This window comes from Mus caroli, unplaced genomic scaffold (assembly GCF_978045245.1).
Source record: "Mus caroli unplaced genomic scaffold, Mus_caroli_1 scaffold_3, whole genome shotgun sequence".
Taxonomy (NCBI): Eukaryota; Metazoa; Chordata; class Mammalia; order Rodentia; family Muridae; genus Mus; species Mus caroli.
The window spans coordinates 15250920-15278531 of record NW_028227258.1 but is presented as its reverse complement, the minus strand read 5'-3'; the positions used below and the strand labels follow the sequence as shown (position 1 = coordinate 15278531).

At 43.4% G+C, this 27612-nt stretch overlaps 1 protein-coding gene and 1 pseudogene across 5 annotated transcripts in view; one reads left to right on the top strand and one right to left on the bottom strand.

Moving 5' to 3' along the window:
- The window catches only part of Sh3glb1 (SH3 domain containing GRB2 like, endophilin B1), a 36610-nt gene extending 22022 nt beyond the window's left edge, over positions 1-14588 (bottom strand). For 4 of the 5 annotated variants that reach the window (XM_085835460.1, XM_085835458.1, XM_085835457.1 and 1 more), the window contains exons 1-3: positions 14296-14588; positions 5204-5345; positions 1762-1890 (exon numbers count right to left, since the gene is read on the bottom strand). In XM_085835460.1, coding sequence (XP_085691586.1) covers positions 1762-1890; positions 5204-5345; positions 14296-14367 — 343 coding nt within the window. In that variant the 5' untranslated portion in view covers positions 14368-14588. The remainder of the gene's footprint in view (positions 1-1761; positions 1891-5203; positions 5346-14295) is intronic. The other variant, XM_021157540.3, reaches the window with a different exon arrangement.
- An 11543-nt stretch (positions 14589-26131) lies between these two features.
- On the top strand, positions 26132-26810 carry LOC110291990 (BCL2/adenovirus E1B 19 kDa protein-interacting protein 3 pseudogene; annotated as a pseudogene).
- Positions 26811-27612: the final 802 nt, after the last annotated feature.

Genomic DNA, 27612 nt, shown 5'->3' with positions numbered 1-27612 from the left:
ATATGCCAAGAGTGATGGGTAGTGTTAACTGTCAACAGGACGGAATCCAGAACTGCCTGGGAGAGGCCTCTGGCCATGTCTGGGGGTAGGGTGTAATTTAGGTAGGAGACACACTGTGGGTGGGACTTTTCTCTGGGCAGGGACTGCAACCTTTAAAGGAACTCTTTGAAAGCAGGCTCATCCCTGCTTCTAAGGCAGAGGCAGTGATCCACCTCTCCTAGGTGCCTGCTGCTGTGACTTCCCAGCCAAAGGAACCCTTTCTCCTTGGAAAGAGAGGGAGGGAGAGGGAGGGAGAGGGAGGGAGGGAGAGGGAGGGAGGGAGGGAGAGAGAGAGAGAAAGAAAACACACTCACATTCTACCAGAGTGAGTAGCCCTGATATTTAAACATTAAAGTAGCTAAGCAGAGGTAGAGAGTGGAGCCACAGAAGGGAAGCCACGCAATCAGGACTCTATTTCCAGTTCAATTTCCAATAAAGCTTGGACAATGTAGATCTTAATCCTTTTATGTTAAAATGAGATTAGATCCAGGTTAGTAAATAGTTAAGAACTCCGGCCTCTGGATACAGACATCTGCATTGGAATCTTTGTCACCAATGTGCTCACAGGTTGTTCAGCCTCTTCAAACCTAAATTTCTTGTTTTTAAAATGGGCACGAAAGAATTTCTACTAATTAACAATGTTACAAAGCAACACCCTGCCTCAAAACTCCAAAAGATATTTTAAAAAATGAGGATTTACCAAAATTACAAATATATTGTGCTTAGCCCAGTGCCACTTTTCTTGTAATAGATTCTTAAAGTCTAGTTCCAACTACCAGACACATTCACCAGAATTACTAGAAGTACAAATCGGTTAAGAAAAAGAGAAAATCTAAAATATTTTAATATTCAGAGTCTACTAGAATCTCCTACCTGTCTCTGATAAATAAATAGCCCAGAACAAGCAAGGAATATATCATGAAGTTTCTTTAAAATTAGCAATTATTATTAGCAGTAAGTTTAATCATTTCAGATTTCTCAAAGAAATCAAAGAATATACTGTAAATATTTCAGTGTTACATATATTAAAAAGCTATTTAACTGGTTAATGGCATTACATAGTACTTAGGTTTATTTCCTTCTTAATACACAGGCAGAATATCAGTCATAGAAAACTAAAATAGTCTGTGTCATAAGAAAATTGGGTGTGATAACAGAAACATGTTGAGGTCCATGTAGGCCCAGAGACAACTTAGGAGGAAAGATGTTTGCTACCAAGTCTGACAGCCTGAGTTTGATCCCTGAGACTCACATGATAAGAGAGAGCTAATTCCTGACAGGTGTCCTTTGATCTGTGCATAAACACTGGGGCACACACACATTCACACAGATGTACACAGAGCAAGCACAGCAACTGACAAAGCTGGGTTGGCTGTAACCTCACAATAGAAAACCCGAGTTGCAGAACCCATCGAATCCAGGCAAGACGACTACTTAACATATACCCTGGGTATGTTTTGTTACCCTGACATCCAGCAGGTAAACAAAAGCAATATGGCCGGGCCAAACATGCACCTTTAATATAAAATAAATAAGCACTTAAAGTTTTAATCTAAGTCATTATAACAATGAGTACTACAACAGAGGTCATGTCAGACCAATAAGAACATGAATTAATTTTTTTAAGACATGAATGCTCTATTTTTTCATCAAAATTTTATCATAATAAACTTGATGTTAAGTCTGACTCAGTTTCCATTCAGAGCCTCCACCTGAACTTACCATAAGCCGTCCCTGGGCCAAACTCCGTTCCTGCATCAATCATATATTGTCCCAAAAGTTCCGGGTTGTTTATTCGACTTGGTGCTTTTCTATCCAGCTTCTCATAAACAAATTCTTCTATCCTGGCATCTAGGAGAGAGGTTAGGAATGTCAGTGTTTCAAAAGAGTGAGAAAGCAGGCATGGTGGCACAGGCCTGCAACTTCAGCAACAGGAGGTGGAGGCTAGAGTCCACTGCACAGCAGAGACCTGTACTCCCCAAACCACAAGGGGGAAGAATTTTAAATAAACTAGCAAAATTATTTACGTAGTTTGTTTCCCTTCCAGCCACTTACTACCTCTTAAAAATACAAAACTAGCATTTATTCAACTATGTCTCACTAAGTCCAATTATATGTTGGCTAACTATACAATCTCTAAAGGTTTATAGTTCAGAAATCTGGTAATGTATCTCAGCACAAAAGCAAATATTCTAAAGTTAAACTTGTCATTTGGGTAATTTTGAGACTTTACGTTCCAGAAAAGAAATTTATATATTTAATATATAGTGAAGTTGCCTTTAACCACCTCTGAAATTATGCTTATGATTTAAAAATCAGGGGTATGTAGCTAGGGAAACATGGATACAAAGTATCTAAGGTCTAAGAGTCATATCTGACAACCTTTTGGCATGAACATGTCATTCTCTCTTACAGAGTCTAAACACAGACACAGAGCTTCAGGGGTACAACAACCCCGCCCTGGAACAGTCTTCACACTGATCAGCAGTGTAACGGCTAAAATATCTTTTTATGTATTTATTTTTTTGGTGGGGGTGAGGTGCACACACGTGCAGATGCCTGGAGTAATCAGAGTGGATGTTTGGGGGTGAGGTGCACACACGTGCAGATGCCTGGAGTAATCAGAGTGGATGTTTGGGGGTGAGGTGCACACACGTGCAGATGCCTGGAGTAATCAGAGTGGATGTTTGGGGGTGAGGTGCACACACGTGCAGATGCCTGGAGTAATTAGAGTGGATGTTTGGGGGTGAGGTGCACACACGTGCAGATGCCTGGAGTAATCAGAGTGGATGTTTGGGGGTGAGGTGCACACACGTGCAGATGCCTGAAGTAATCAGAGTGGATGTTTGGGTTCTTCCTAGATTACAGGTCAACAGGTTTGGTGATTTTGGTTTTTGGTTTGTTTCTTTTTTTTAAGGTCCAAAAAAATGGTAATGGAAATACTTGAGAAGTTGGCTAAACTGTTAATTCTAACACATAAAATATATGAATTAGAGAGTGTCAAAATAATACTTGCTTTTTTGGCAGAGTCTGCTGCAAAACCACAAGAATTGTAAAACAGAACTTAAAAACCTTTCAATTAGCCAAGAACATACCTTTAGTCTCAGAACTTTGGAGGCAGAGGCAGAATAATATCTGTGAGTTTGAGGCAAGCCTGACCTACTTAGTTCCAAGTAGCCCGAGCTATATAGAGAGACCCTACCTCAAAACAACAACAAAACTCCAAAGCCTTTATTAAAACCCAAGTGAGTCATTCTGAATTATCTGTCCATGCAATACTGACCACGGTTCAATTTTCTAATTATGATTTTCAGCTTTAATTGCTTTTTACCTATATGGTCATGAGTTAAAAGGTAAATAATCCCACATTGTTTTAAGTAAATAAATAAGTAAACATATAGTATATTAGTAAATATTGCTTCATTTCATTAAGTTATTCATAAGATCTGAAATTATACCGGCATTTCTGCTATAACATTATATATTTATGCATAGTTCTTTAAAAATATCTAAATTAGCCAGGCAGTGGTGGCACATGCCTTTAATCCCAGCACTTGAGAGGCAGAGGCAGGAGGATTTCTGAGTTCGAGGCCAACCTGGTCTACAAAGTGAGTTCCAGGACAGCCAGGGCTACACAGAGAAACCCTGTCTCAAAAAACCAAAACCAAACCAAACCAAACCAAACCAAAACCCAAAAAACTAAATTATAGGACTTTTAGGAAAGATAAAAGGTCACTTTAAGTTCACATAATTTTATAACTAGAGCACAGAACAATTATCCTGATTTACTTCCTGGAAAACAATGGAGAAAAGGCTAGAGCGGATACCGTGCTATCTGTCTCCACTCGCCTGCCAGTCACTGAGCACTTGTTCAGAAAACAAACTGCACACAGACTGTTCTACATGTGGGGCCCTGAGTAGAAAAAGAAGCAGTAGTAGTGTTAAAGTATAGTTGTGTATAACTTAAATGTTAGTTACTGAGCAAAGACACTGCACTGCGTCTGTGGTGTCCAACGACGAGAAGCCTTACTCAAGGCTTACACAGTTAACTTTTAAAGGTTATAAGAGTTTAACTATAGTGGCACACAATTATTAGTATTTTTATAATGCCTGAAGTTTAAGACAATGGAATTTTGCAATGTGCTCACAATAGCATTGGGGAAAGAAAAACATGCATGGTCGCCTTGCCCTTTGTTTATTTTTTTTATTTTATATTTTTCTTTATTTACATAATGCTTTCCCCTTTCCAGGTCTCCTTTTCTGAAACCCCCTATCCCATCCCTCCTCCCCCACCACCCACTCCAGGCTTCTTGCCCTAGCATCCCTTACGCTGGGGCACAGAGTCAAGTAACAGACTGTACAAGGCTCCCAGAGACTGAACTGCCAAGCAAAGAACACACACAGGCTGAACATAGGCCTCCCCCACCCCCTGCACATATGTGCAGCTTGGTCTTCATGTGGGTCCCCCAACAATTGAGGGGGCGTGGCACTGTCCCTGAGTCGGTTTTCTGCCTGTGGGTCTTGTTCCCCTAATTGGGCTGCCTTGTCTAGCCTCAATCGAAGAGGATACACCTAGTGCTGCAGTGACTTGATGTGCCAGGGTGGGTTGCTATGGTGTGTGTGGGGGAGGGCTTCCCCTTATCAGAGGAGAGGGGAGGAGGAATGGGGATGGGCTGTGTGAGGTGGGGACTGGGAGGAAGGGGGCTGCAATTGGATGTAAAATGAATAAATGAATAATGGGGGAAAAAGCCTAGATGTCAATACATTTGGTTCCAGCTGAGGCTCCAGCTCGCTCGCTCGCTCGCTCGCTGTGTTGCCCAAGAAGCTCACCTAGCGATCCCTCTCTGTAACAATTCGAGCACACCTCATGTGCAAGGCTACTGACTGAATGATCCTCAACACTTTGTGCTTGTCTGAAAATCAAGTTGAGTAACTTATAGGAAAATATCAAACTTAAAATGTCTGTTCTCTAAACAGGCCTATATGACATTAATTATAAATCTGTTAGGAGGTATATAGACGTGTTGTGTTCATCATCTCTTATAACCTAAATCACATACATAAAAGCCACAAAAAAGACCCTGGAGACACAGAATACACTATTTTCAACCTGAAAACCATTGGCTAGCAACACGTAAGGCAGGAGAGAAGAGGAGGGTCTCACTTGGATTGGGCTGCAACAGCACTTCGGTCTGTTTCATTATTTTTTCTGTCCATATTTTGGTACATTCAGCTTTGCTAAGTAGGTTTTCCAGGTGAGCATCCAGTTCTGTCTTCTCTGCCTGGCCAAGCTTTTCTTCTGTGAACTGTGAATATTTAAAATAAGAATATAAGTATATAAACACACTTCAAATACATAGGAAACTGACAAAGAATAAAAATCAAATCCAAACGATTGCAGCCATGTAAATCATGTAAATCACTCCAGGTTTGTGTAAGTTACTGCTTATTAGTGTTGTTTTGTGCCTGTGTCATTTATCCATCCTCCCACCACAGAATTCACACTGTCCTCTGATAAACTGCATAGTGTGTAAGTATTCCTAACAACGACTAAGACTTGGATTGGCTGACTCTGACTTTGGATACTGACTGTATGGTAACTGACACGGGCAAGTTTCTCAGTATTTTTTCCTTTTGTATCATAAAAGTGACATCATGAATACGTTCTTTTGAGATGAGGTTTTACTGTGTAGCTCAGAGTGGTTTTGACTTTTCCCTGTCTCAGCTTCCCAAACAACAAATGTTTTGAGGATTAAATAAGACTGTCTACAGAAATAAATCTCTCTACTTAGAGCCTGGTAATTATTATTCAAATTTGAAATATTTTAATTCTTCTATGACTTAGGTATTACTTGTAAGTTTAACTACCCCCAAGTGTCACATTTATGGGATCCCTGGAGTAAATCATGTGGGTTGCTTCCTCAGGGTCTACTCCAACAGTGTTTATAGGCCACTTTCTGCTGCATTATTCATACAGCAGAAGTATTTTTTATAAGATTTATTTTTAAAAAAGAATTTAAGTGTGTGTGTGCGTGTGTGTGTGTGAGCATGAAGAGTGTAGGTGCACACAGAGTCCAGAAGAGGGCACTGGAGTTCTGAAGTTGGATTAGTGAGAGTTCTCAGCCACCAAACATGGGTGTTGAGTACTGAACTCAGGTCCTCTGTCTGCAAGAGTGTATGCATCTATATTCGCTGAGGTACCTCTCCAGTCCCAAAATGTAGGTGTTTTCTTTGAAGACCAGAAAATGTAGTTGGATACATTCAACATACCCACTTTGATTATACAGGCTGTGTTAGTGGCTGAGGAAAGGCAGCCATGTCTACATAATAGAGGAAAAAGGTTTCTGATCAAATGGAGCCTTCTGGATGCTTTCAGATAAACAACAGATGGGATATCCAAGGCTCTACATCATATGCAGTTTTCCTCTAGAATGAACGGCGTTTCTCCTTAATGTAGGAAAACAAACTCAATGGTTAGCTAACTGAAGCATGTTTGCCTCACCCTTTCCTTCCCTTTCTCTCCTTTCTTTTGCTTTATTGCTCTGAGTTTTACATCCATCTCTTTGGAGCTCTTTCTTCTTGGCTTAATACTTCCAAAGGATTATCAGCACTCTTAGCTGAATGGCTCTCCTAGCCATTTCCAAAAATCCTTCTCAGGCCAGAGGTCACCTCAGTGGATAAACTTTGAAGAGCAGTTCCAAAGCTATTGCTGTAAGACTCCTAAACCTGCCAACTTCTGTGCATAGGCCCTGCACAGTGCACCGTAACTAAGGACTGGGCGGCAAGAATGGCAAACCCTGATCACAAGGTCAGCCAAGTAAACTGTGTCCTCGTCCTTAGGACAGAGCCAGGAAGTCCTTATTCATTCTTCAGGATTCTAAGCAGCAGACCTTTTGGAGAGGCATGTATTAGCACTTTACATGTTCAAACTACCTCCAACGGTGAGCTAACACTCAGAAAGTGTGTATCAGAACTTTCCCTCCAACAGTTAGGTAACACTCAGAAAGCACAGAGGGAAAGGAAACACACTTAGGTGATCATTATCTTAAAAGAGGGTCAAGAAAATTTTCTCTTAGCTTTAAAATATATGCCATTTTTCCTTTATCTAGTCACTCCTTCAACAAATACTTTTTCTTTAAAAATGTAAAATTACATTTAATTCGGTGTGCATATGTGCATGTGTACATGCATACAAGTGGCAGGAAGCCAGAAGACAGCCTACAAGCATGTTCTCTCCCAGGACACGGAGGGCATGGTGACAGAACTCAAACATCGGCTTGCTGACAAGTGCTTCACTGGCTGAGCCATGTCCCTGGCCCTCAACAATGTTAAGCACCGATATATGTGCTAGGACCAGGGTAAGCACTCAGCTTCCTAACAGAGCAGGCCAAGACTTTGTTTTTAAGAATCTAACATTTTTAGAGGGAAGAAACAAGATGTAAACAATTTGAGAATAAGGATGCAAAGGTTTAAAGATGCTCAACAGAAGACCAACGTAGGTGGTTTGATTTCTTTCTGTGTGACATAATAATAAATCTAAGTCCAGAAGAATAATTATTTGGAAGAGGAGGAATCAGGAAGTTACAGACACCTTCACTGGGGAAGAATGAGCCTGAAGGAGCAGGGGTTCCAGCCTGGGATGGAGAGCGGCACCGTGAATAAGAGCAGCTCGTCTGAAATGAGCTGTGCAGAGGTAAGTGCGGAGGGTGTGGGGGGCACACAGTGTTCCTTCTGATGACTGCCAGTTGCTCTTTCCACAGGCTCACTATTGCCACTTTTATGCATATTAAACATCAATTTCCATAAAGAGATCTCTATTATATCTAAGAACAGACTTTTAAAGAATAGATAACACAAAAATCAACATCATTAATTTTTGTGTGAGGTACTTTTCTAATAAGATTTGGTCTCTGTTAAAAGGATAGAACTAACTGAAATGTACTACTAAGAATTATGAAAATACAGGCCCCCTTTTTAGTATGTGAAATGTCAGTTATATCTAACATATTTAGTGATATTAGATTTAAAGGTACAGATTAGAAACTATTAAAACATGTTTATGGAAGTAACTCAAGATATAGCCACTGAGTTTATTGAGACAAATTAGGATTCAGGAAAGCTTTGTGACAGTATTTCTAATGACTGGAACCTTAGTGGCTGGTAGACTGTGAGCTGTAAGATTAGTAAGCCCTTCTTTCCCATGTTGGTCTGGATTATGGTGTTTATCACAGCAGCAGAAAGCAATCAAGAACAGGCACGGACACAGCAGGGTCGGAAGCGGTAGGAACCCACCAAAGTGAGCAGGTGGATTTTAGTTCAGAAGACAATGAACAAAACAAACAAACCCTCAAAGACAGAACAGCAAACTCCTCACGGACAAAAGGAAACTTTCCGTTCTGGAGGGCGGGGTACGTACTCAAGAAACAGGAACAGCTCTACCTATGTTCACACTCATTTCCTGCTCTCACCATACTCACACCTATGCCACAGTTCAGCACACATGGCCTTGTTACTGCTCAGAGTTTAGCAGTTTATTAGTGTTCTGACTACTGAGAGGCAGACAGCTGAGGTATGGACACCAGGAAATCCAACTCGATTTTCTTGCCTTCTTTTCCTGAGTTCAGGCACTGTGGCATATGCACCGTGCCCAGCTTATTTCTAAAATGCTCCCCCCCACCCCCAGTAGAGAATGCATCTTTGCCATGCTTCTGAATTCTCTAATGTCAGGGCTTAGTTTGTGTTGAAAATTCCATATACTAAGCTATACATTTTCTTTTATCAGACATTTTTCAAAACCTTACAGGTAAGAACAATAACTCTCGTGATGAATAACTGGAGGACTGGGATGATTAACACAATGGCTAAAGCGTCAAGTACTGGGATTGAATAATTACTTGTTTGACTTACGCTGACCTCAAGAGGTTATGTTTTTATTTTACTACCATAATCCAAATACAGCCATGCCGTGCTTCTCTGTGTGGTGTATTTTACAGCACTGTACACCAATCTGTGCATTTCACAGGATACTCACGTTAATTACCAAAGTAAATGATGGCTTAATTGCTATCTTGGATTAAAAAACAATGGAAGCTGGGGCTGGGGCAGGTATGCGGTACACTGCTAGTATTATATTTCTAACTAGAAGTAATTAAACTTCTTTACTAAATTGTAAACTTGTATAAAATAGGATTATTTCCCATGACCTTATATTTGGGGGCCTAACTTCTCCAAAAGCATAACTGCATGCCAAGTTTTTCACACTATTTCATCTGCAGCACAGTAAAATGGCACAAGGACTGAACGTTTAATTCTTTATATACTGGCCAAACACTGCTTTAAGAAAGGGATTGTCTTTGAGTTGAGAGCATTATACTAGGCACCGATGACTTAGTAAAAGTCAGTCCCTATATACATTCTATCCTAACACTTTTAAAGAAAGTCAGTCCCTATATACATTCTACCCTAACACTTTTAAAGAAAGTCAGTCCCTATATACATTCTACCCTAACACTTTTAAAGAAAGTCAGTCCCTATATACATTCTACCCTAACACTTTTAAAGAAAGTCAGTCCCCTATATACATTCTACCCTAACACTTTTAAAGAAAGTCAGTCCCCTATATACATTCTACCCTAACACTTTTAAAGAAAGTCAGTCCCTATATACATTCTACCCTAACACTTTTAAAGAAAGTCAGTCCCTATATACATTCTACCCTAACACTTTTAAAGAAAGTCAGTCCCTATATACATTCTACCCTAACACTTTTAAAGAAAGTCAGTCCCTATATACATTCTACCCTAACACTTTTAAAGAAAGTCAGTCCCCTATATACATTCTACCCTAACACTTTTAAAGAAAGTCAGTCCCTATATACATTCTACCCTAACACTTTTAAAGAAAGTCAGTCCCTATATACATTCTACCCTAACACTTTTAAAGAAAGTCAGTCCCTATATACATTCTACCCTAACACTTTTAAAGAAAGTCAGTCCCTATATACATTCTACCCTAACACTTTTAAAGAAAGTCAGTCCCTATATACATTCTACTCTAACACTTTTAAAGAAAGTCAGTCCCTATATACATTCTACCCTAACACTTTTAAAGAAAGTCAGTCCCCTATATACATTCTACCCTAACACTTTTAAAGAAAGTCAGTCCCTATATACATTCTACCCTAACACTTTTAAAGAAAGTCAGTCCCCTATATACATTCTACCCTAACACTTTTAAAGAAAGTCAGTCCCTATATACATTCTACACTAACACTTTTAAAGAAAGTCAGTCCCTATATACATTCTACCCTAACACTTTTAAAGAAAGTCAGTCCCCTATATACATTCTACCCTAACACTTTTAAAGAAAGTCAGTCCCTATATACATTCTACCCTAACACTTTTAAAGAAAGTCAGTCCCCTATATACATTCTACCCTAACACTTTTAAAGAAAGTCAGTCCCTATATACATTCTACACTAACACTTTTAAAGAAAGTCAGTCCCTATATACATTCTACCCTAACACTTTTAAAGAAAGTCAGTCCCCTATATACATTCTACCCTAACACTTTTAAAGAAAGTCAGTCCCTATATACATTCTACCCTAACACTTTTAAAGAAAGTCAGTCCCTATATACATTCTACCCTAACACTTTTAAAGAAAGTCAGTCCCTATATACATTCTACCCTAACACTTTTAAAGAAAGTCAGTCCCTATATACATTCTACCCTAACACTTTTAAAGAAAGTCAGTCCCTATATACATTCTACCCTAACACTTTTAAAGAAAGTCAGTCCCTATATACATTCTACCCTAACACTTTTAAAGAAAGTCAGTCCCTATATACATTCTACCCTAACACTTTTAAAGAAAGTCAGTCCCTATATACATTCTACCCTAACACTTTTAAAGAAAGTCAGTCCCCTATATACATTCTACCCTAACACTTTTAAAGAAAGTCAGTCCCTATATACATTCTACCCTAACACTTTTAAAGAAAGTCAGTCCCTATATACATTCTACCCTAACACTTTTAAAGAAAGTCAGTCCCCTATATACATTCTACCCTAACACTTTTAAAGAAAGTCAGTCCCCTATATACATTCTACCCTAACACTTTTAAAGAAAGTCAGTCCCCTATATACATTCTACCCTAACACTTTTAAAGAAAGTCAGTCCCCTATATACATTCTACCCTAACACTTTTAAAGAAAGTCAGTCCCCTATATACATTCTACCCTAACACTTTTAAAGTACCAAGACTTATCTACCTATTTATATATTTGAATAGTTTTGATCTCATGTTTCCACTTAAAACAAAAGGATAATTTCTAATAAAATGCCTGAGCATAATGTATGTATGTATCTATGGAAGGTGACCAGAGAATGGCCCACTTTTTTAAAGTACAATTTTCTTTGAAAGGAAATTACTTAGAAATGAGAAAGCTTACTTCTCTCTACTACTCTTGCTTTTTTGTTGTTGTTGTTGTTTTTTACTACTCTTGCTTATAAAGAGTCACTGCACAGCTCTTAAACTACTCTTGGCATGGAACTTGGCACTTTGGCACTCTACAGATATCACCATAGCTCAGAGCAGTAACTCAGTTATTGACAAAATGCTAGAATAAGAAAACAGTGCTTTATTGAAAACTAATATTCCAGCATTCTGGATTTCACGGTGTAACTTAGAAACACCCTGCTTTCCTTGTAAATTTGCTTGAAAAATACCGTGGAATGTGTCAAACAAAAAACTAGCAGTATAGTGGAAAACACTAGCAGTATAATGAATCTTCATAAACCCTTACTTATGATTCAGCTTCAACAACTACCAACACTCTGCTAATCTGCTTTCAATTACTTGGTCTGTTCTTCTGAAAAACTGTAGAGTGAGCCTCAAACTGGTATAACCATAACTTTTCAGCATGTGATGTTAGCAGACAACATAAAAGGACACATTTAAAACCTCAGGTCTCATTCCCTTCTTAATAAATGTTTGAAGTCACAATCCAGCGTCATTTTTCACAGGTTTTTCTCCTACTCCAGGGCTAATCTGACACAGTCAACCAAGTCACAAATACTTAGCTGGTCTTGGGGACATAGCTCTTTTCCACCTGGCTTCCCCAGTACTCTCAACTTGTTTGTCTGGAATAGCTTTCTTCCAAAATAAAAACCAACCAAACTGCAACCCCCCACAAGCACTTGTGTTTCCGTTACTTCACGAAGGTCTCTTGGTGCCTCGTGCCATTAGAATGGAAAGCCCAAGTCTCCTGGCACCATAGCATGACCACCGCCACCTCTCCGAGTAAGTACCCTATCCGCTTCCACTGCCTTGTTTGCTCATGCGCTCTACGCTGCTGGGCTGGGAGGAGAAACACTCTTCTGATTTTATTTTAATCACTGATAATAAACATGGAGTATAGAACTGAAAAAGACTGAAGAGAGAATTATTTGCCAGCTCACACGTTAGGATACAACTTAAAAACCTTTTCGGTAAAAAAAGCACCAGAAACAATTAGAAACTAAAATTCATTGGGGAAGTACAATTTTTATGAAAATTTCTAGTTTTACTTTCTAAAATTGAGTCTTTCAATAATTTAGATTGAATTCTTATGTATTTTGTGTCTGACTGAGACACATAATTGTATTAAACTGTGGATTATATAGTGTCACATTAAATACCTGGAGTAACAGGTAAGCAACACTAAACAAAAGTTACCACAGCCTCTGGTCCTCTACTGAGTTAATGTTAGGTCTAAAGACACCTCATCTCATCCCCCAATTATTGAATCACACATTTCTGGGGAGGAAGGAGGATTAAGGGAAGTGTATGGCTATGAGCTTCTCACACAGTGCACTAGTCCAGGGAATCAAAAGCGAGGTGTAATTTCCCATCTCTAAGAGTTACTCACTGTTGGTAAGCGCGTTCAGATTTTACCAAATGATCTTTAAGTTCTCTTGGGGCCACATCATATTGCTATTTTACATATCTTAACCCCGTGATGATCATTCTGAGGGAAAACTCAGCTTCTAGTATAGTAAGTAGTGGGTCAGAGGGCAACTTTGGTTGTATGCTAGCCAAGCAAGTCAAGCCAGTTTATTTACCCTCTCTGAGACTGCTTCCTTTTTAAGGGAGGGCGAACAATGCCTCTCTGGCAAAGTGACAGAGATGGGCTGCAGCTAGTACGTTCAACGCACAGTAAACTGCTCGTCATACTATTTTTCGTAAGATAGGCAGTCATTACTCTGGGGAACTGTCTGATTCTTTTGCCTAGAATAACGCAATATGATATTCACAGTGCCAGTAAAATGAAATGAATCAAGAAATAAAGCAGCACACGTGAGATTTATAGTTCGGTGGGTTTCTGGCACATGGGAAATTACTTTTGTTTTCTCTTTACGGAACGGAGGGCTGCTGCCTACCCTATGTCACTAACTTCAATACCAGACTGTTTACAAGCCACGTTGTGAAATTTACATCTGCTCCGAGATTTAACTGAGTTTGCATAATGTGGGTGTTGACTGTAAAAATCTGACCAAGTTCCCTATTGCTGACACTTCCTTGATCACAGAATAAGGAGACGCAGTGAACTTTCCCCTTCCAAGTGTGCCTGAAGCCAAGCGTGCCCCGTCCCCTCCAATGTGACCAGGGACACAACAACGTGAATCGCGTCCTCCTCTCACCCCTGCTCTATTATAGCCCATCTGGGGAACGCGTCAGGGCACCCCTAATCCCAGGTGTCCTGCGTCCTTGGTGAAGCTGGGGCACCGACAGGGACAGGCAATCTCCATCTCCCCCACGGGCTGCTAAGCTCTGGGACAATCCTTCCAGGGGCAGCAGCGAGGGCTGGTGGGAACTGAGCTGGCAGCTCCTCTGCGTTGAGGGGCAGGAAAAGGAAACTCCCTTCTGGGTCGGACGCGGCCCGGAGGGCGAGAGCGAGCGCAGCGGAGGGTGGGGGTGGCGCCAAGGTGCTCGGCGAGCCCTGCCTCGCCGGCTGGGGCACCGAGGCCTCCGCCCCGGGGTGAACCCAAGGTGTCCCGGACGGAGGACGCCCTGGGCCGCGTCCCGACTCCCCTCCCGGGGCGCGGGGCGGCGGCGGCCGGGCGAGCGAGGCGGAAACGGCCAGCGGGGCAGGGGCGCCAGGCCGCGCCCATCGGCAGGCCTGGGTACCAGGGCGACGCCATCCCCGACCCGCCCTCCGCTCGCTCTCCCCGGAGCCACCACCCCGCCCGGCCTCAACCGCCGCCGCCGCCGTACCTGCACGGCCCGGCTGAGGAAGGTGCCCGCGTCGGCCGCCAGCTTCTTCACGTTGAAATCCATGATGTTCATGCCGGGCGGCAGCCGGGCAGAGCCGCCGGCTGCGCTAGCGGGGAGGCGGGGAGCGCCGCGGCCGGGCTGGGGCGCCGGGCGACGGCGACGGCGGGGCGGACGTGGTAGGTGGCGGGAGGCGGCGCCAGCCCCGCGCAGCTGTCGTTTCCTGGCGGGGAGGAGGGGAGGGAAGAGGGCGGGCGCCCGCGAGCGCGCGCCTCGCCGCTCACACGCTGGGCCTGTCGCGTCGCCGAGCAGCTGCGAGCCACGGGGACCGAGGTCGCGTCCGGAGGAACGCCCCGCCCCGCCCCGCCCCGCCGCCCCGCCCCGCCCCGCCGCCCCGCGACTGTGCAACCGCGGCGGAAAACAGCCGGCCGGGAGGGGGGCGTGGCCTCACCGATGGCGTGGGGTGGGGGCGGGGTGTCCTCGCGGGAACAGCGACCCCTGCAGGGAGCCCGAGGATCCACCACTGGGTGGAGCCGCTGCAGAGGTTCTCATGGGAACAGCGACCCCTGCAGGGAGCCCGAGGATCCACCACTGGGTGGAGCCGCTGCAGAGGTTCTCATGGGAACAGCGACCCCTGCAGGGAGCCCGAGGATCCACCACTGGGTGGAGCCGCTGCAGAGGTTCTCATGGGAACAGCGACCCCTGCAGGGAGCCCGAGGATCCACCACTGGGTGGAGCCGCTGCAGAGGTTCTCATGGGAACAGCGACCCCTGCAGGGAGCCCGAGGATCCACCACTGGGTGGAGCCGCTGCAGAGGTTCTCTTGGGAACAGCGACCCCTGCGGAGTGGCCGAGGATTCACCACTGGGTGGAGCCGCGGCTGAGACTCTCCTGACAGCAATCCTGGCGGCTCACTAAGCACCAAGCCAGCATCAGAGCATCAGTGGAAGTTCTTACCAGAACGGGAGCCCTCCTGGGCTGCAGCTCATCTCACCCTGATTCCCTCCCACAGCACCTCAGTGAGTGTCTGTGACAGAATCGCACAAACAAAAGTTCCTCAGGAAAGCATGGACAAAAAGTTCCTTAAAAGGAAACAGAACTGACACTATAGAATCATTGGCCCGGATTTCCTGTATTGGGTCTGGGGTCAAAGGCTACCTATGGCTTGGGTAGACACCTAGCCAATCTTTGCTGAATGGGATTGTCTTTATTGTCCCCTACCCTATTATACTTTGACTCACTGTTGAGGACCTACTGTGTGTCAGGCATTGAGTAGGTGCTGAAGAGTTCAGTCCCTGTGGTGGCTGGTGGTCATCTGAGGCATATTTAGAAAGTATCTCCCATCCTCTGGGAAGGTATATAAGAGCATTTCAGAAAGACAATGGAGAAGAAAGACAAGGTTCCTACCCGGTTATACATTCATTCACTCCTGAGTACCTGTGAGTGTTCTCTAATTCGCCCGCGAATAAGGACACCACACACAATAGGGTTCTTCTGCAGCAAGCTTTATGCGTCTTGAGAGGGAGAGCATAAGCTTCACAACCGGAGACCCCAGGCAATCCGAGCCCCTCCCTTTTATAAGAAATTCTCCCTGCCTCGGACGTGGCAAGCCATGATTGGCTCAACACTGATTGCCCCATCCCTGAGGCGGAGCTGCCCGGGGCGGGGATTTCCAGCACAGGATGTTTACGAGATAGTACTGAGGAAATGACTCAGCACAGGATGTTTACGAGATAGCGGCGCTCCACATCTCCCCCTTTTTTGTCTAATAAAACCAACTGGACACCCAGTATGAGAGGACGGGAACATTGGCCGAATCCTCTTACTCAGAGATGTAAGAACTATGTCCGCAAGCAACAACTAGGCTTGAGTGGGACCCGAAGTTGCTCCGACCTGTCCCTCTGCCATTTTTTCGAGGAGGGGAAGACTAGGGCAGGAAACCCCCACTAGACGGCATATTCCCCAGGTGGGACGGGGGGACCACCTGTGCGATGCATTGCTCTACAATCCTCTAGGGCTGCTGAAGCTCACCCGCTAAAGCGCGGGCAGCCAGCGACCAGTGGTGCAAATCGATTTTGTTTAAGCGCCGCCAACCATACCTGTGCAGATTGCCCCTGCTCCAAGGCAGCAAGCGCCTGGGATATCATGATTTTGTCTCTATTATTTTTCTTATATAATTTGCAAATTAACCATAAGCTAGATACCGATACGAAGCAAAGGAGAATTCCAAACAAACCCACCCCCACCCATTCCTTAAAATAAGAAACAGCAGAAGAAATCCATGACGAAAAGCCTTCGGTCAAGGAGAGGTCAAGTCTGGTGGAATTGATTTAGACGATGGCCAATCTAAGTTTCTGGAGGGTTTGATCAAAATCAGACGTCCAATTATATAGCAGCTGTTGGGACAAACTCTTAGAAAGATTAGCGGCATATGTGAAATTATAGCATCATGTTTTTTGCCTTGTTCAACCCTTCCTCCGACACGATTTTTTCATTGGACAGGGTTAGGCCCAAATGTTGCATAATGTCTCTCCCCCAAAGGTTTACTGGGAGCTGGAGCACATAAGGTTCGAATTTACCCTTTTGTCCCTCAGGAGCCTTCCAGGTCAAACTCATTGAGCTTATGGCAGGGCATGAATGATATCCCAGACCTTGTAGAGAGCGGGACGATTTTGTAGTGGGCCAAGCTTTTGGCCACCAGTGCGTGGATATAATGCTTTTGTCTGCCCCGGTATCAAGAATACCTTCAAACCTTTTTCCATTTACTTCGAGGCAGAGTTTGGGCCTTTCATTCAGGGATACAACAAGGTAGGCTGAATCAGTTCCTGACGACCCCATCGTTTTGGGACTGGGGCCTGGGGAGCCCTCCCAGAGGGTGTCGGGGAGGAGCAGCAATTGAGCTATCCTATCTCCTGCACTGATGGAAAACACGCCCCTGGGGCTGGAACATAAGACCTGTATTTCGGGGGAGTGTAGATGGTCAACAACCCCAGGATGGACCACTAGGCCCCGTAAGGTGAGTGATCCTCGTCCGAGGATAAGGCCCATGGTCCCAGGGGGCAAAGGTGACATTGGCTCTATAGGTACTGGTTGGATACTCATTTGGGGCATTAGTAGGAGGTCGGAGGCGGCACGCAGGTCCACCCTTGTGGGTCTTCCTGGGTCGCTTCTTCCGCCATCCCGGATGTTCTGACAAACCGGTTCCCATATCTTTGAGGGCCCTGGGACCGTGGGCCCAATGACCCGTTTTTTGACACATTGGGAGCAGGAACATTTAATGGAGGCAAAAGCCTTCCCTGTATATCTCGCACTGAGCGACATTGATCTGCTCTATGGTACCCTTTACCACACCTCGTGCAGAGGGTCAAGACCCCCCCTTTCTTGTCTGGGGCTTTGCAATCTCTTTTGAAATGTCCAGGCTTACCGCAATTAAAACAGGTCCGTTCACCGGTCTTCTTTTGTGGAGGATGCTTTTGTGCTAACATGATGGCGGCCGCGAGGCCAGTATTGCTAAGTGGACCTCCAAGCTCTCTACACACTCTTAGCCATTCTTGCAACCCTTTTGATTTTCTAGGAGCAATGGCATTCCTGCATTCCTGGGTGGCTTGTTCAAAAATCAGTTGCTCAATAAAGGGTCCTATCCCCTCTGGGTCCCCAAAGATTTTTCCTGCCGCCTCCACCATGCGTGCGACGAAGTCGGCAAAGGGCTCCTGGGGCCCTTGAACAATTTTTGTAAGCTGATTGGTGGTTTCTCCCTTGTGATTAAGTGACTTCCAGGCCCGTATGGCTGTGCTGGAAATCTGGGCGTACGCCCCCCAATGGTAATTAATTTGATCTGCGGCCCACGGGCCTTGGCCTGTTAAAAGGTCAAATGTCCAATCCCGCTGCTCTTGCGTAAGGGCTATTGCGTTGGCCCTGGCCTGGGACTGGGCTGCCTCATGCCACAAGGCTTTCCATTCTATGTATTGTCCCATGGTAGGCAAGGCGGCCTTAACCACCATTTGCCAATCACTAGGTGTCATGGCAGTTTGTGCCATTCTTTCAAGAATCATAATAGTAAAATTAGCATTGGGACCATATTTTCTTACTGATTCTGCAAGATCTTTTATCTGACTATAGTCTACAGGAGCGTAGATTCTCCCCCCTTCCTGTTCATAAACAGGAAACGCTAAGTGTAGCTTGCGGAGGATCCTTTGGGGAAAAAAGGAAGTTGTGGATGACCGGGCCTCATAAGGTGGGGGAGCGGAGGGAATGGCGGCAGCCAACAATCTCCTATCCTTAGAGAAGACACCGGACGCGGGCTTACTTGACTCAGGTCGCCCGCCTTCATCTGGGTGATACCTTTCTCCTTTATATCTAACTGCTTCTTCTTCTAACTCGCCCTCTTCCTCCGAGGTCAGCTTACTATCCTCGGTTTCAGAAGAATCCGAGGTATCTCTTAGGTGGAGGGCAGCCAGTTCTCGGGTCGGATATAACCCGGGCCTGCTGCTCCCCTTCTCTCCCTTTCTATTTCTCCCGGGAGGTCCTTTTTCACTTCCCTTTTTTGCCTTTTTTACGGTTTTTGTGCGCACACCCATCCTCTCACTACGCTCGGATTCTGACATACCTTCCTGCATAGCTTCTAAAACCTTTTGCCCTTTCTTTCGGGCTAGGAACCATACAACCAAAGCCACGAAGACGATAATTAAAGCCTCGGGCAATCCCTCCCACGGCCCAGTTAGTTGAAGGGAGTGCGAAAGGGTCAGGTAAAATTCAGGCATACCTTTCCGAGACGTAGTTCCTGCAGTTCTGGACCCTCCCCGTCACCGAGGGATCTCCGACGGTGCTCACGATGTTCTTTGTTTTCCCGGGTTTTCGGCACCAGATGTGAGTGTTCTCTAATTCGCCCGCGAATAAGGACACCACACACAATAGGGTTCTTCTGCAGCAAGCTTTATGCGTCTTGAGAGGGAGAGCATAAGCTTCACAACCGGAGACCCCAGGCAATCCGAGCCCCTCCCTTTTATAAGAAATTCTCCCTGCCTCGGACGTGGCAAGCCATGATTGGCTCAACACTGATTGCCCCATCCCTGAGGCGGAGCTGCCCGGGGCGGGGATTTCCAGCACAGGATGTTTACGAGATAGTACTGAGGAAATGACTCAGCACAGGATGTTTACGAGATAGCGGCGCTCCACAAGTACCTACTGTCTGGCAGTGCCTCAACCTTCCAACTCTTAGCTGTGTGATAAAGGCATGAGCCCTCACCCCCACCACCACACCCACACACTACACTTAGCTAATTTAGTTTCTGTTTTCTGAGAAAAGGCCTCATGTGACCTAGACTGGCTTCAGGTATCCAAAGACGGCTTCAAACCCATCATCCTGCTGTCTTTGTTTTTCTTTCTTGTTCCTCCATCCTTTTTCTTTTCCCCACTTCCTTTATCCTGGGGACCAAACCACTGTCCGATAGATCCTGTTTTACAGTTCTTATCATGTAACTTTCATTTTGGAGTTCCAAGATGCCTCCGGAACTTCTATGCATCGCACATACGTTCTCAAATTAGAAAGGAAATGAAGGGGAGAGGCAAAAGTACACACCAGCTCAGTGTCCCTTTCTCCTTTAAATCAAGCATTCCATAACCCCAGCTCGTAAACTTTCATTTTCACATCATTAGTGAGAACTGGGCCATTTAGGTCCTCACAATGGCAGTTTGATCTAATAAATGCAATGTGCTCTGTTAAAAAACTAAGAGCATTTGTGAGAGAATGGTAGGTCTTGTCTTTAACAGTACGTATTGTTGTCTTGGACAAGACAGAGCTTGTGTTAGTGAAGAAGGAAAGAATAGTTACAGGAGACGCAGCTGTTGACATTTGCTCTGCTGCTGTCATGCAAGAACGAAAGGAGTCTCACGCTCTCTGGAACCTCTCTGCAGGTTTTAGGTCAGTTATATAAGTAAAAAAAAATCAGGAGGAAATTCTGAGGCTGGAGCTCAGTGGGTAGAATTTTCCAAGTGTGTTAGGCCATCGGTTCCAGTCCCAACTGAAAGAAAAGAAAACTTACAGGAAGAACGGGGGTGGAGTGGATGGGTGCACATCCACCCTGTTAAAAGGAGATAAGACAAACTGTGGTTTCTTCTGTTGTCTACCATTTGGCCTGTGACAGTATTTTTTTTTTTTTTTTTTTGCTATTTAATGCCATTATAGACAAAAACTAAAAGTTGAATTATTTGTGAGGATTTTACTCTATATTAATAGGGAACAATAGCAGTCAAGAGTATCTGTACGTTATACGCTGTAGAAAGATTATTTTAAAAAAATCTGTATTTGAGTGTTTTGCCTGCATATATGTCCACGGAACACTTGTGTGCCTGGTGCACTCAGAAGCCCGTGGAGAAATCAGCATAGCTATAGACCCTGTAGCTTCCCACGGTTACTTCCCACCCTGGATCACTGAGAACTGAATTCTGGTCCTTTTTCTGACTCTCCACTATATGTGTGCTTGTTGGCTGCTGGCAGAGTCTGTGGGAATGCTGGAGAAGAAAGGGTGGGAGGAGGTGTTGACTTTGAATTTGTAGCTTTCTCTACTGCTTGTGTTTTCAGTTTCTGTCTGTGTATAGGTTTGTATGACATGGATGTGTCTTAGATGATGTGTGTATACATGTCCACATGCACATCATGTTTCTGGCTGACATCATTGTTGGATTTTAAGACAAATACTTTACTCACTTAATGGATTCAATGTATGGCCATTAAAATACCCAAATAGCACAGAAATGCAGAGGGATGAGAGCCGCCAGTCCCTCAGACACTCAGAGTTAGCCAGTGGTGACCTTTGTTTCTGTCTCTCTCTGTAAATATAGATGAAGCATGTGTGACACAGGTCTAAATGTAAGAATGAGAGCAATGGGATGAGAGAATTAGGGATGGACAGACAGAGGGACAGGTGGGAGAGGGTACTGGGGAGGGGCATACAGTTGCTTTGTATGAGTATTTCTTTTTTCTCTATTTATTTGTCTGCTTTGGAGACAGCGTCTCTCTGGCTTAGGCTGGCCCTGACAGTGTAATCCTCCTGCCTAGTCTCCTAGGTGCTGGGGTCCTGCTCAGGCCAGACAACGGTTCTGTTCATTTCTGGGGAAGGGAGCATGGAAAGGCCCTTCCCATCCTGCATACACTTGACCCTCTCGCTTCTCCTCTCCTGGGGCAATAAAAATGTCCTCTGTTGTCAGCAATCAGGCCTTTCCCAGTGCCTTGAATTCTGCCTTTACTACTGTCGAATGTATGTACTTATCTTTTCATTTGTTCCCCTTTCCTACAGAATCCCTACCAGCACTTGAATATGTAAGCCAGGACCTCCTGAATGGAACCTCAGCTCCCTCATTGTAACAACCACAGATACTGCTGCTAGTCACCCTCACAACCCTGACTCTCTTCTCATCTCCTTCCTTCCCTTAGAGGTCAAAACTTTGAAAACAAGGTTAGCAATTACAGCCTCAGTGCCTATGAATCTCCATTTACCCTGGATCACTCAAACATGGCCCCTTCTACCATTGTGTCCAAGAGCTATTTTTGTTTTTGCTTCTTCCAGCAGTAATTTTTCTACACTGTTTTCATCTCAGTCATCACTGTAAGACAGTGTGTTGAGAATTTACCCATGAACCAGGTACTGCTTCAATGTTTTAACTTTACCTGCAGTATTTCCTTAAGAACCCTCTCCTGCTTTGCCTGTGTGATGCTTTGACTGCCCCCTTCTGGCAGTGCCTGGTAGCACTTCTGATGTGGTCTCTGCCCCCATATTCCCATTTTCTTGGAATCTAATGGAAATTTTCCAAGGTCGCCCTTGTCATTTCTTTATTCTTTTCTATAACACTCTTGCCTCCATCCAAGGGTCTGCTTATGCACAGGTGTCATAACATTCCCTTTCATCTTATCCATTAGATGGTATGAACTTTCTTGTTAAATATTACTGTAATACCATTCATGCGTCTAAAGAAAAATTAACAATATTTCCTTAGTCTTAGGAAATAGGCCATCAAGGCCTTCCAGTTACCTCATAATTATAAAACCCTTCCAAACTTAAACAATTTTTTTCACTGAGTTACTCCTTTTCTTTCAACCACTAATGTCTTTTTACTAATCTTAGGATAAAGAGCAAAATCTGCTGCTCTACTTGAAAACCATGCACATTTTATTTAATAGTTTACCCAGTCACCCAGGTCAACGGAGTGAAGTATAGAAACCTTAAGTGATGTTTCTTGCTATCTTGAGTTGATAAACAACCTATAGTATTTACAACCTCAGACAGTTAGGTGTGGTGGTACAACCCTCTAATTCCAGCACTGGAGAGGCAGAGGTAGGTGGACCTCTGTTTCAGGCCAGCCTGGTCTACACAGAAAGTTCAAGGCTAGCCAGGGTGACATACTTAGTAAAACTCTTTTTCAAATAACAATGCCAGCAGCATCAGCAACAACAAAACAATTAGCTGAGAAAACAAAAAAATTAGTGATTAAGTTATTAGTCTTTTACTTAAAATACAAGTGTGTATTTTATATATTTTGAATGTCTATGATGATTCTACTAGATAGATGTCAGAGTAGCCTAAAAAGTTAATTGCCTTACAATTAAAGTGTTGAGTAAAAATGCAGTTAAGCTACTGTAAGCTTCTATGTTCCTCTAATGAAAAGAGAGAATGCTTTTGTCAATATGTTTGAAACTGAGGTCCTAGCTGTTTTGTGGTTGTATATTCAGTATGGAAGTTAGAATTCTCTTGTAGTATAGAAATTTTGGGTTTTTCATTAAGCCTTAAACTCTCTGAACTGTAAAATATCTATGATACATAAAAGCTAGTAACACTCTATTGAGTACCAAATACAAGGCAGATATGTTACTAATATTTCAATGTTGGATCCTGTTTATCCTCAAGTGATTGGCAAGCTGGCTCAGGCAGCAAGGGTACTTGCTGTCATGCCTGATGTCCTGACTTTGGTTCCTGAGACCCACATGGGCAGAGGTAAAGAACCTGTTTCTGAAAGATGCCTTTTAACCATTATATTTATTTGCCCACATGCTTGCACACACATATGCACACACACACACACACACACACCCACACACACACACACCCACACCCACACACACACACAGAGTCAATCTCAATAAAATATTCCAAAGGATATAATTATTCTGAAAACTCGATTTTAAAGATACTAAATAACTATTCTTAAAACTTTGACCTATTAATTATTTGTGATTATTTATAAAAATACATATTTCTAAAAGCTAAAGGTGTTTTGACAATGAGAGTGTTGTTAGCACTCAGGATTTTGCTTATGTCAGGTAGATGAAGGTGTTGACTTGTGGAATGGATTAGATAGTCATGGCATGAGCACAATGTTTGTAATTATGCAGATTGTGGTTGTCAGCAACACAGTTTGTGGTCTTAGTTTAATCTTGGGCAAGTCATTTTGTATCTCTGATCTTTAGTTCTCTCATTGATGAAGTGGAAATATAGCCTAAGGTCTGCCTGTGGTAAGGAGATGAAGGATAAATAAGAAAATATATGCTATCTGCTGTGGCCATTTATAGTTCAATAAATGTGTGTATTATTTTTGTGAATCTGAGAGCAACTCAAAATTAATATAGCTAAGCTGTTATATTTGGGTCATGACGGATGACCCAATATCAGTGCCTGTGTATGTCTGAATGTGTCAATAGACAGTTTACATATAAAGACTAATATGTAATTTTAAAAATGAAAAACCATGCTTTCATTGAAAACCTAAAAATTACAACAACCATTTTGCACTGAACCAACATGCAGAGTTAAAACATCACTGTTTCAGTCAAGGAAACACAACCAATCTCATTATGGGTGGATCAGCAGTTAAGAGCCTTTGCTGCTCTCACAGAGGACCAGCGTTCAGATCTCAGCTCCTCTATCATGTGATGTCCAACTTCTCCAACTCCAGCTTCAAGGGATCAGACATCCTCTTCTGGCCTTTGTTGACACCTGACCTCTAGTGCTTATAACCCCTCCCACACCACATAATTTCAAAACAAAATAAATCTTTAAAAAACTCCAATGCCATTAGCTTAAACTGCCTTCTTGTCTCCATCTAAGCATCTCCATGAAGAGTTTAGTGTGTTTCTTACTTAATTACATTCACAAACAAATATAGAATCATTTATATTTTAATTTATGTACAGTATGTAACACCTCATCTGCCCTTCTGTGATTTTTCTTACTTGGTATTATGTGTTTGAAATAGGTTTAATGTATTTCCTTCAGTTATGTTTATGCTGGTAAGATTTTTTTTTGTCATCTTGATACAAACTTGTGTCTCCCGGGAAGAGGAGGCCTCAACTGAAGAGTTTCCTCTATCAGATTGGCCCTTGAGCTTGTCTTTGATGTCATTGAGGGCATTTTCTTGACTGATGACAAATGGGGGAGGGCCCTGTCCACTGGGGATGGTGTCACTCATGGGTAGGTGGCTCAGGGTTGGCCAGCTGAACAAGTCAGAATGAGCAAGGCAGTAAGTAGCGTTTCTTCATGGTTCCTGCCCTGGGTTCTTCCATTGATAGACTGGGACTGGATATGTAAGCCAAGCAAGCCCTTCTTCCCTGTAAGTTTTAGTCCATGTTTCGTTACAGCAACAGAAAGTAACCAGGTCAGTGGAAGGGCTGATCAAGTGAGTGTCTCACATCCTCACTGTGGAGGTCCTCACTGTTGAATATTTAGAGATTTTTACATTTATTTCTTAATTTTAAAATCTCATGTGTATCAATGCTTTGCCTACATGAATGTCTGTGCAGGACATGTGCATAGTGCCCACAGAGGAGAGAAGAGGAGGTTGTATTCCCTAACCTAGGGTCACATAAGGCTATGAGTCTCACAGGAGTGCTGCAGATGAACCCTGGACCTCTGGAGGAGCAGCCCAGTGCTCTAAACTGCAGAGGCATCTCTCCAGCCTTCTGGTTTTAATTCTGAAAACTAATAGACAGCTTGTTTGTTTATTTGATATTTTGAGATGATGTCTTACCATGTAGCCCACACTGGTTTCAAGCTTGAGATCCTCTTGCCTCAGCCTCCTAAAGTACTGGGATTACAGGCATCTACCATCATTTCTAGATCTAGTGAGTATCTTTCTTCACAGATTATGGAACACAAATGCACATATATTCACACACATACACATATCCCTGTAAGCAGTGTGCATGGTTTTTATACTTGGCACGTACAACTCTTCCTCCCCCAGAGAGTTTCATCAAAACTTGACACATAAAAGGACCCTGATATAGCTTAGCTGTCACTTGTGAGGCTAAGCCAGTGCCTGGCAAATACAAAAGTGGATGCTCACAGTCATCAATTGGATGGAACACAGGGCCCCCAATGGAGGACCTAGAGAAAGTACCCAAGGAGCTGAAGGTGTCTGCAACCCTATAGGTGGAACAACAATATGAAGTAACCAGTACCCTCAGAGCTCGTGTCTCTAGCTGCATATGTAGCAGAAGATGGCCTAGTCAGCCATCATTGGGAGAGAGGCCCCTTGGTCATGCAAAATTTATATGCCCCAGTACAGGGGAACGCCAGGGCCAAGAATTGGGAGTGAGTGGGGAGGGGAGCAGGGTGGGGGAGGATATATGGGGACTTTCTGGATAGTATTTGAAATGTAAAGAAGAAAATATGTAATAAAAAAACTTGACACTTTTTTTCCAGTGATTAATGTGGTCCTCTAGAGATACTATTTTTATATTAACTAATCTTTGGCTCACTAACATGAAGTCCACTTGGTAATATTGGTTTTCATATGTTTTTTTGAATTTGTTTTCTTGATTTTTCTGATTTCATAGTGCTTCTTCCTTTTAGATATTTAAAAAGTTCTTGAGAGAACTGAGCGTCGCAGGCTGCCCCTGCTACCTCTTGGTGACTGCCTCCCAGGCCTGTGCAGTTGGGCTTGGGCTCCTTTGCCGAGCCACCATGTTGCAGAGCAGGGAGGAGAACCTGCAGGGCTCCTGGGTAGAACTGCACTTCAGCAATGGCAATGGGAGCAGCGTTCCAGCCTCTGTCTCTATTTATAATGGCGACATGGAAAAAATACTGTTGGATGCCCAGCATGAATCTGGATGAAGTAGCTTCAAGAGCTCTCACTGTGACAGCCCAGCTCGCTCCCAGACACCACGAGATACCAACAGAGCTGAAAGAGACACCCACAGCTTTGGCGAGAAAAACAGAACTCTGTCTGAGGAAGATTATATTGAGAGAAGAAGAGAAGTTGAAAGTATCTTGAAGAAAAACTCAAATTGGATATGGGATTGGTCAAGTCGGCCAGAAAATATTCCCCCCCAAGGAGTTCCTTTTTAAACACCCGAAGCGCACAGCTACTCTCAGCATGAGAAACACAAGTGTTATGAAGAAAGGGGGCATTTTCTCAGCATACTTTCTGAAGGTTTTCCTTCCATCTCTGTTACTGTCTCAACTGCTGGCCATTGGCTAGGGGATCTACATTGGAAGGCGTCTGACAACCTCCACTAGCACCTTCTGATGACGATTGGGATCTGACGTCTGCTCACACAGTGAGGATTCATGTCTGAGCTGCGACAGCTAGTTGAAGAGCTAGCATGGCCCTTGGGTGTCTGCACTATGTTTTTTTGTTCTGTAAATGCAGTGTTCCTGATTTGGTGAGACAGAATAGACTCTTGTCATGACCTATAATTATACCTATGGGATCAATTAATAAGCATGTCAGACTGATGCCTACTGTAGCACTTACTAGTAAATTCTTTGAATATTAGATATAAATAGTATAAATAATTTTAATATAGGAGCAATTGTGTATTTTAAAACTGATTTGTAATCATAATCCAGTTAAGACACTTTACACTTCAAAAGAACAAGTAAGTGATATTAAAATCATTAAAGGGTTTCCCCCAAAGGAATATTGTGGCCTTATAATCCTATTACATAGCAGAAAATTAAAGGGTGTGGGTTATCTGTAAAGGCCTCTAACTTTGTGAATTAAGTAGCAAGTAGAAGCTAAGGTTACCCACGAACCCCACTTTGCAGTTCCCCCTCTGCCTGCTTTGCAGGATGAGGATTCTAGCCTTGCTGTCCAACATTACCTTGGGTGGTCAGTTTTGTTGCAGGCACCTTTATCACTCTGCTGAATTCTACTGTTGGTATTTAAATTTTATGTGCTCTGAAAATCAGCTGTCTACTTTAAAAGACTGGAAATGAAAAACAAAATCCTTGCCAAATCCATTGGAGAATACTATATTTGCATATCCATTAATCAGTATCCAAAGCTTCTTAAATCGGGCGTCCTCCCAGTCTTCTCTTTTCTATAG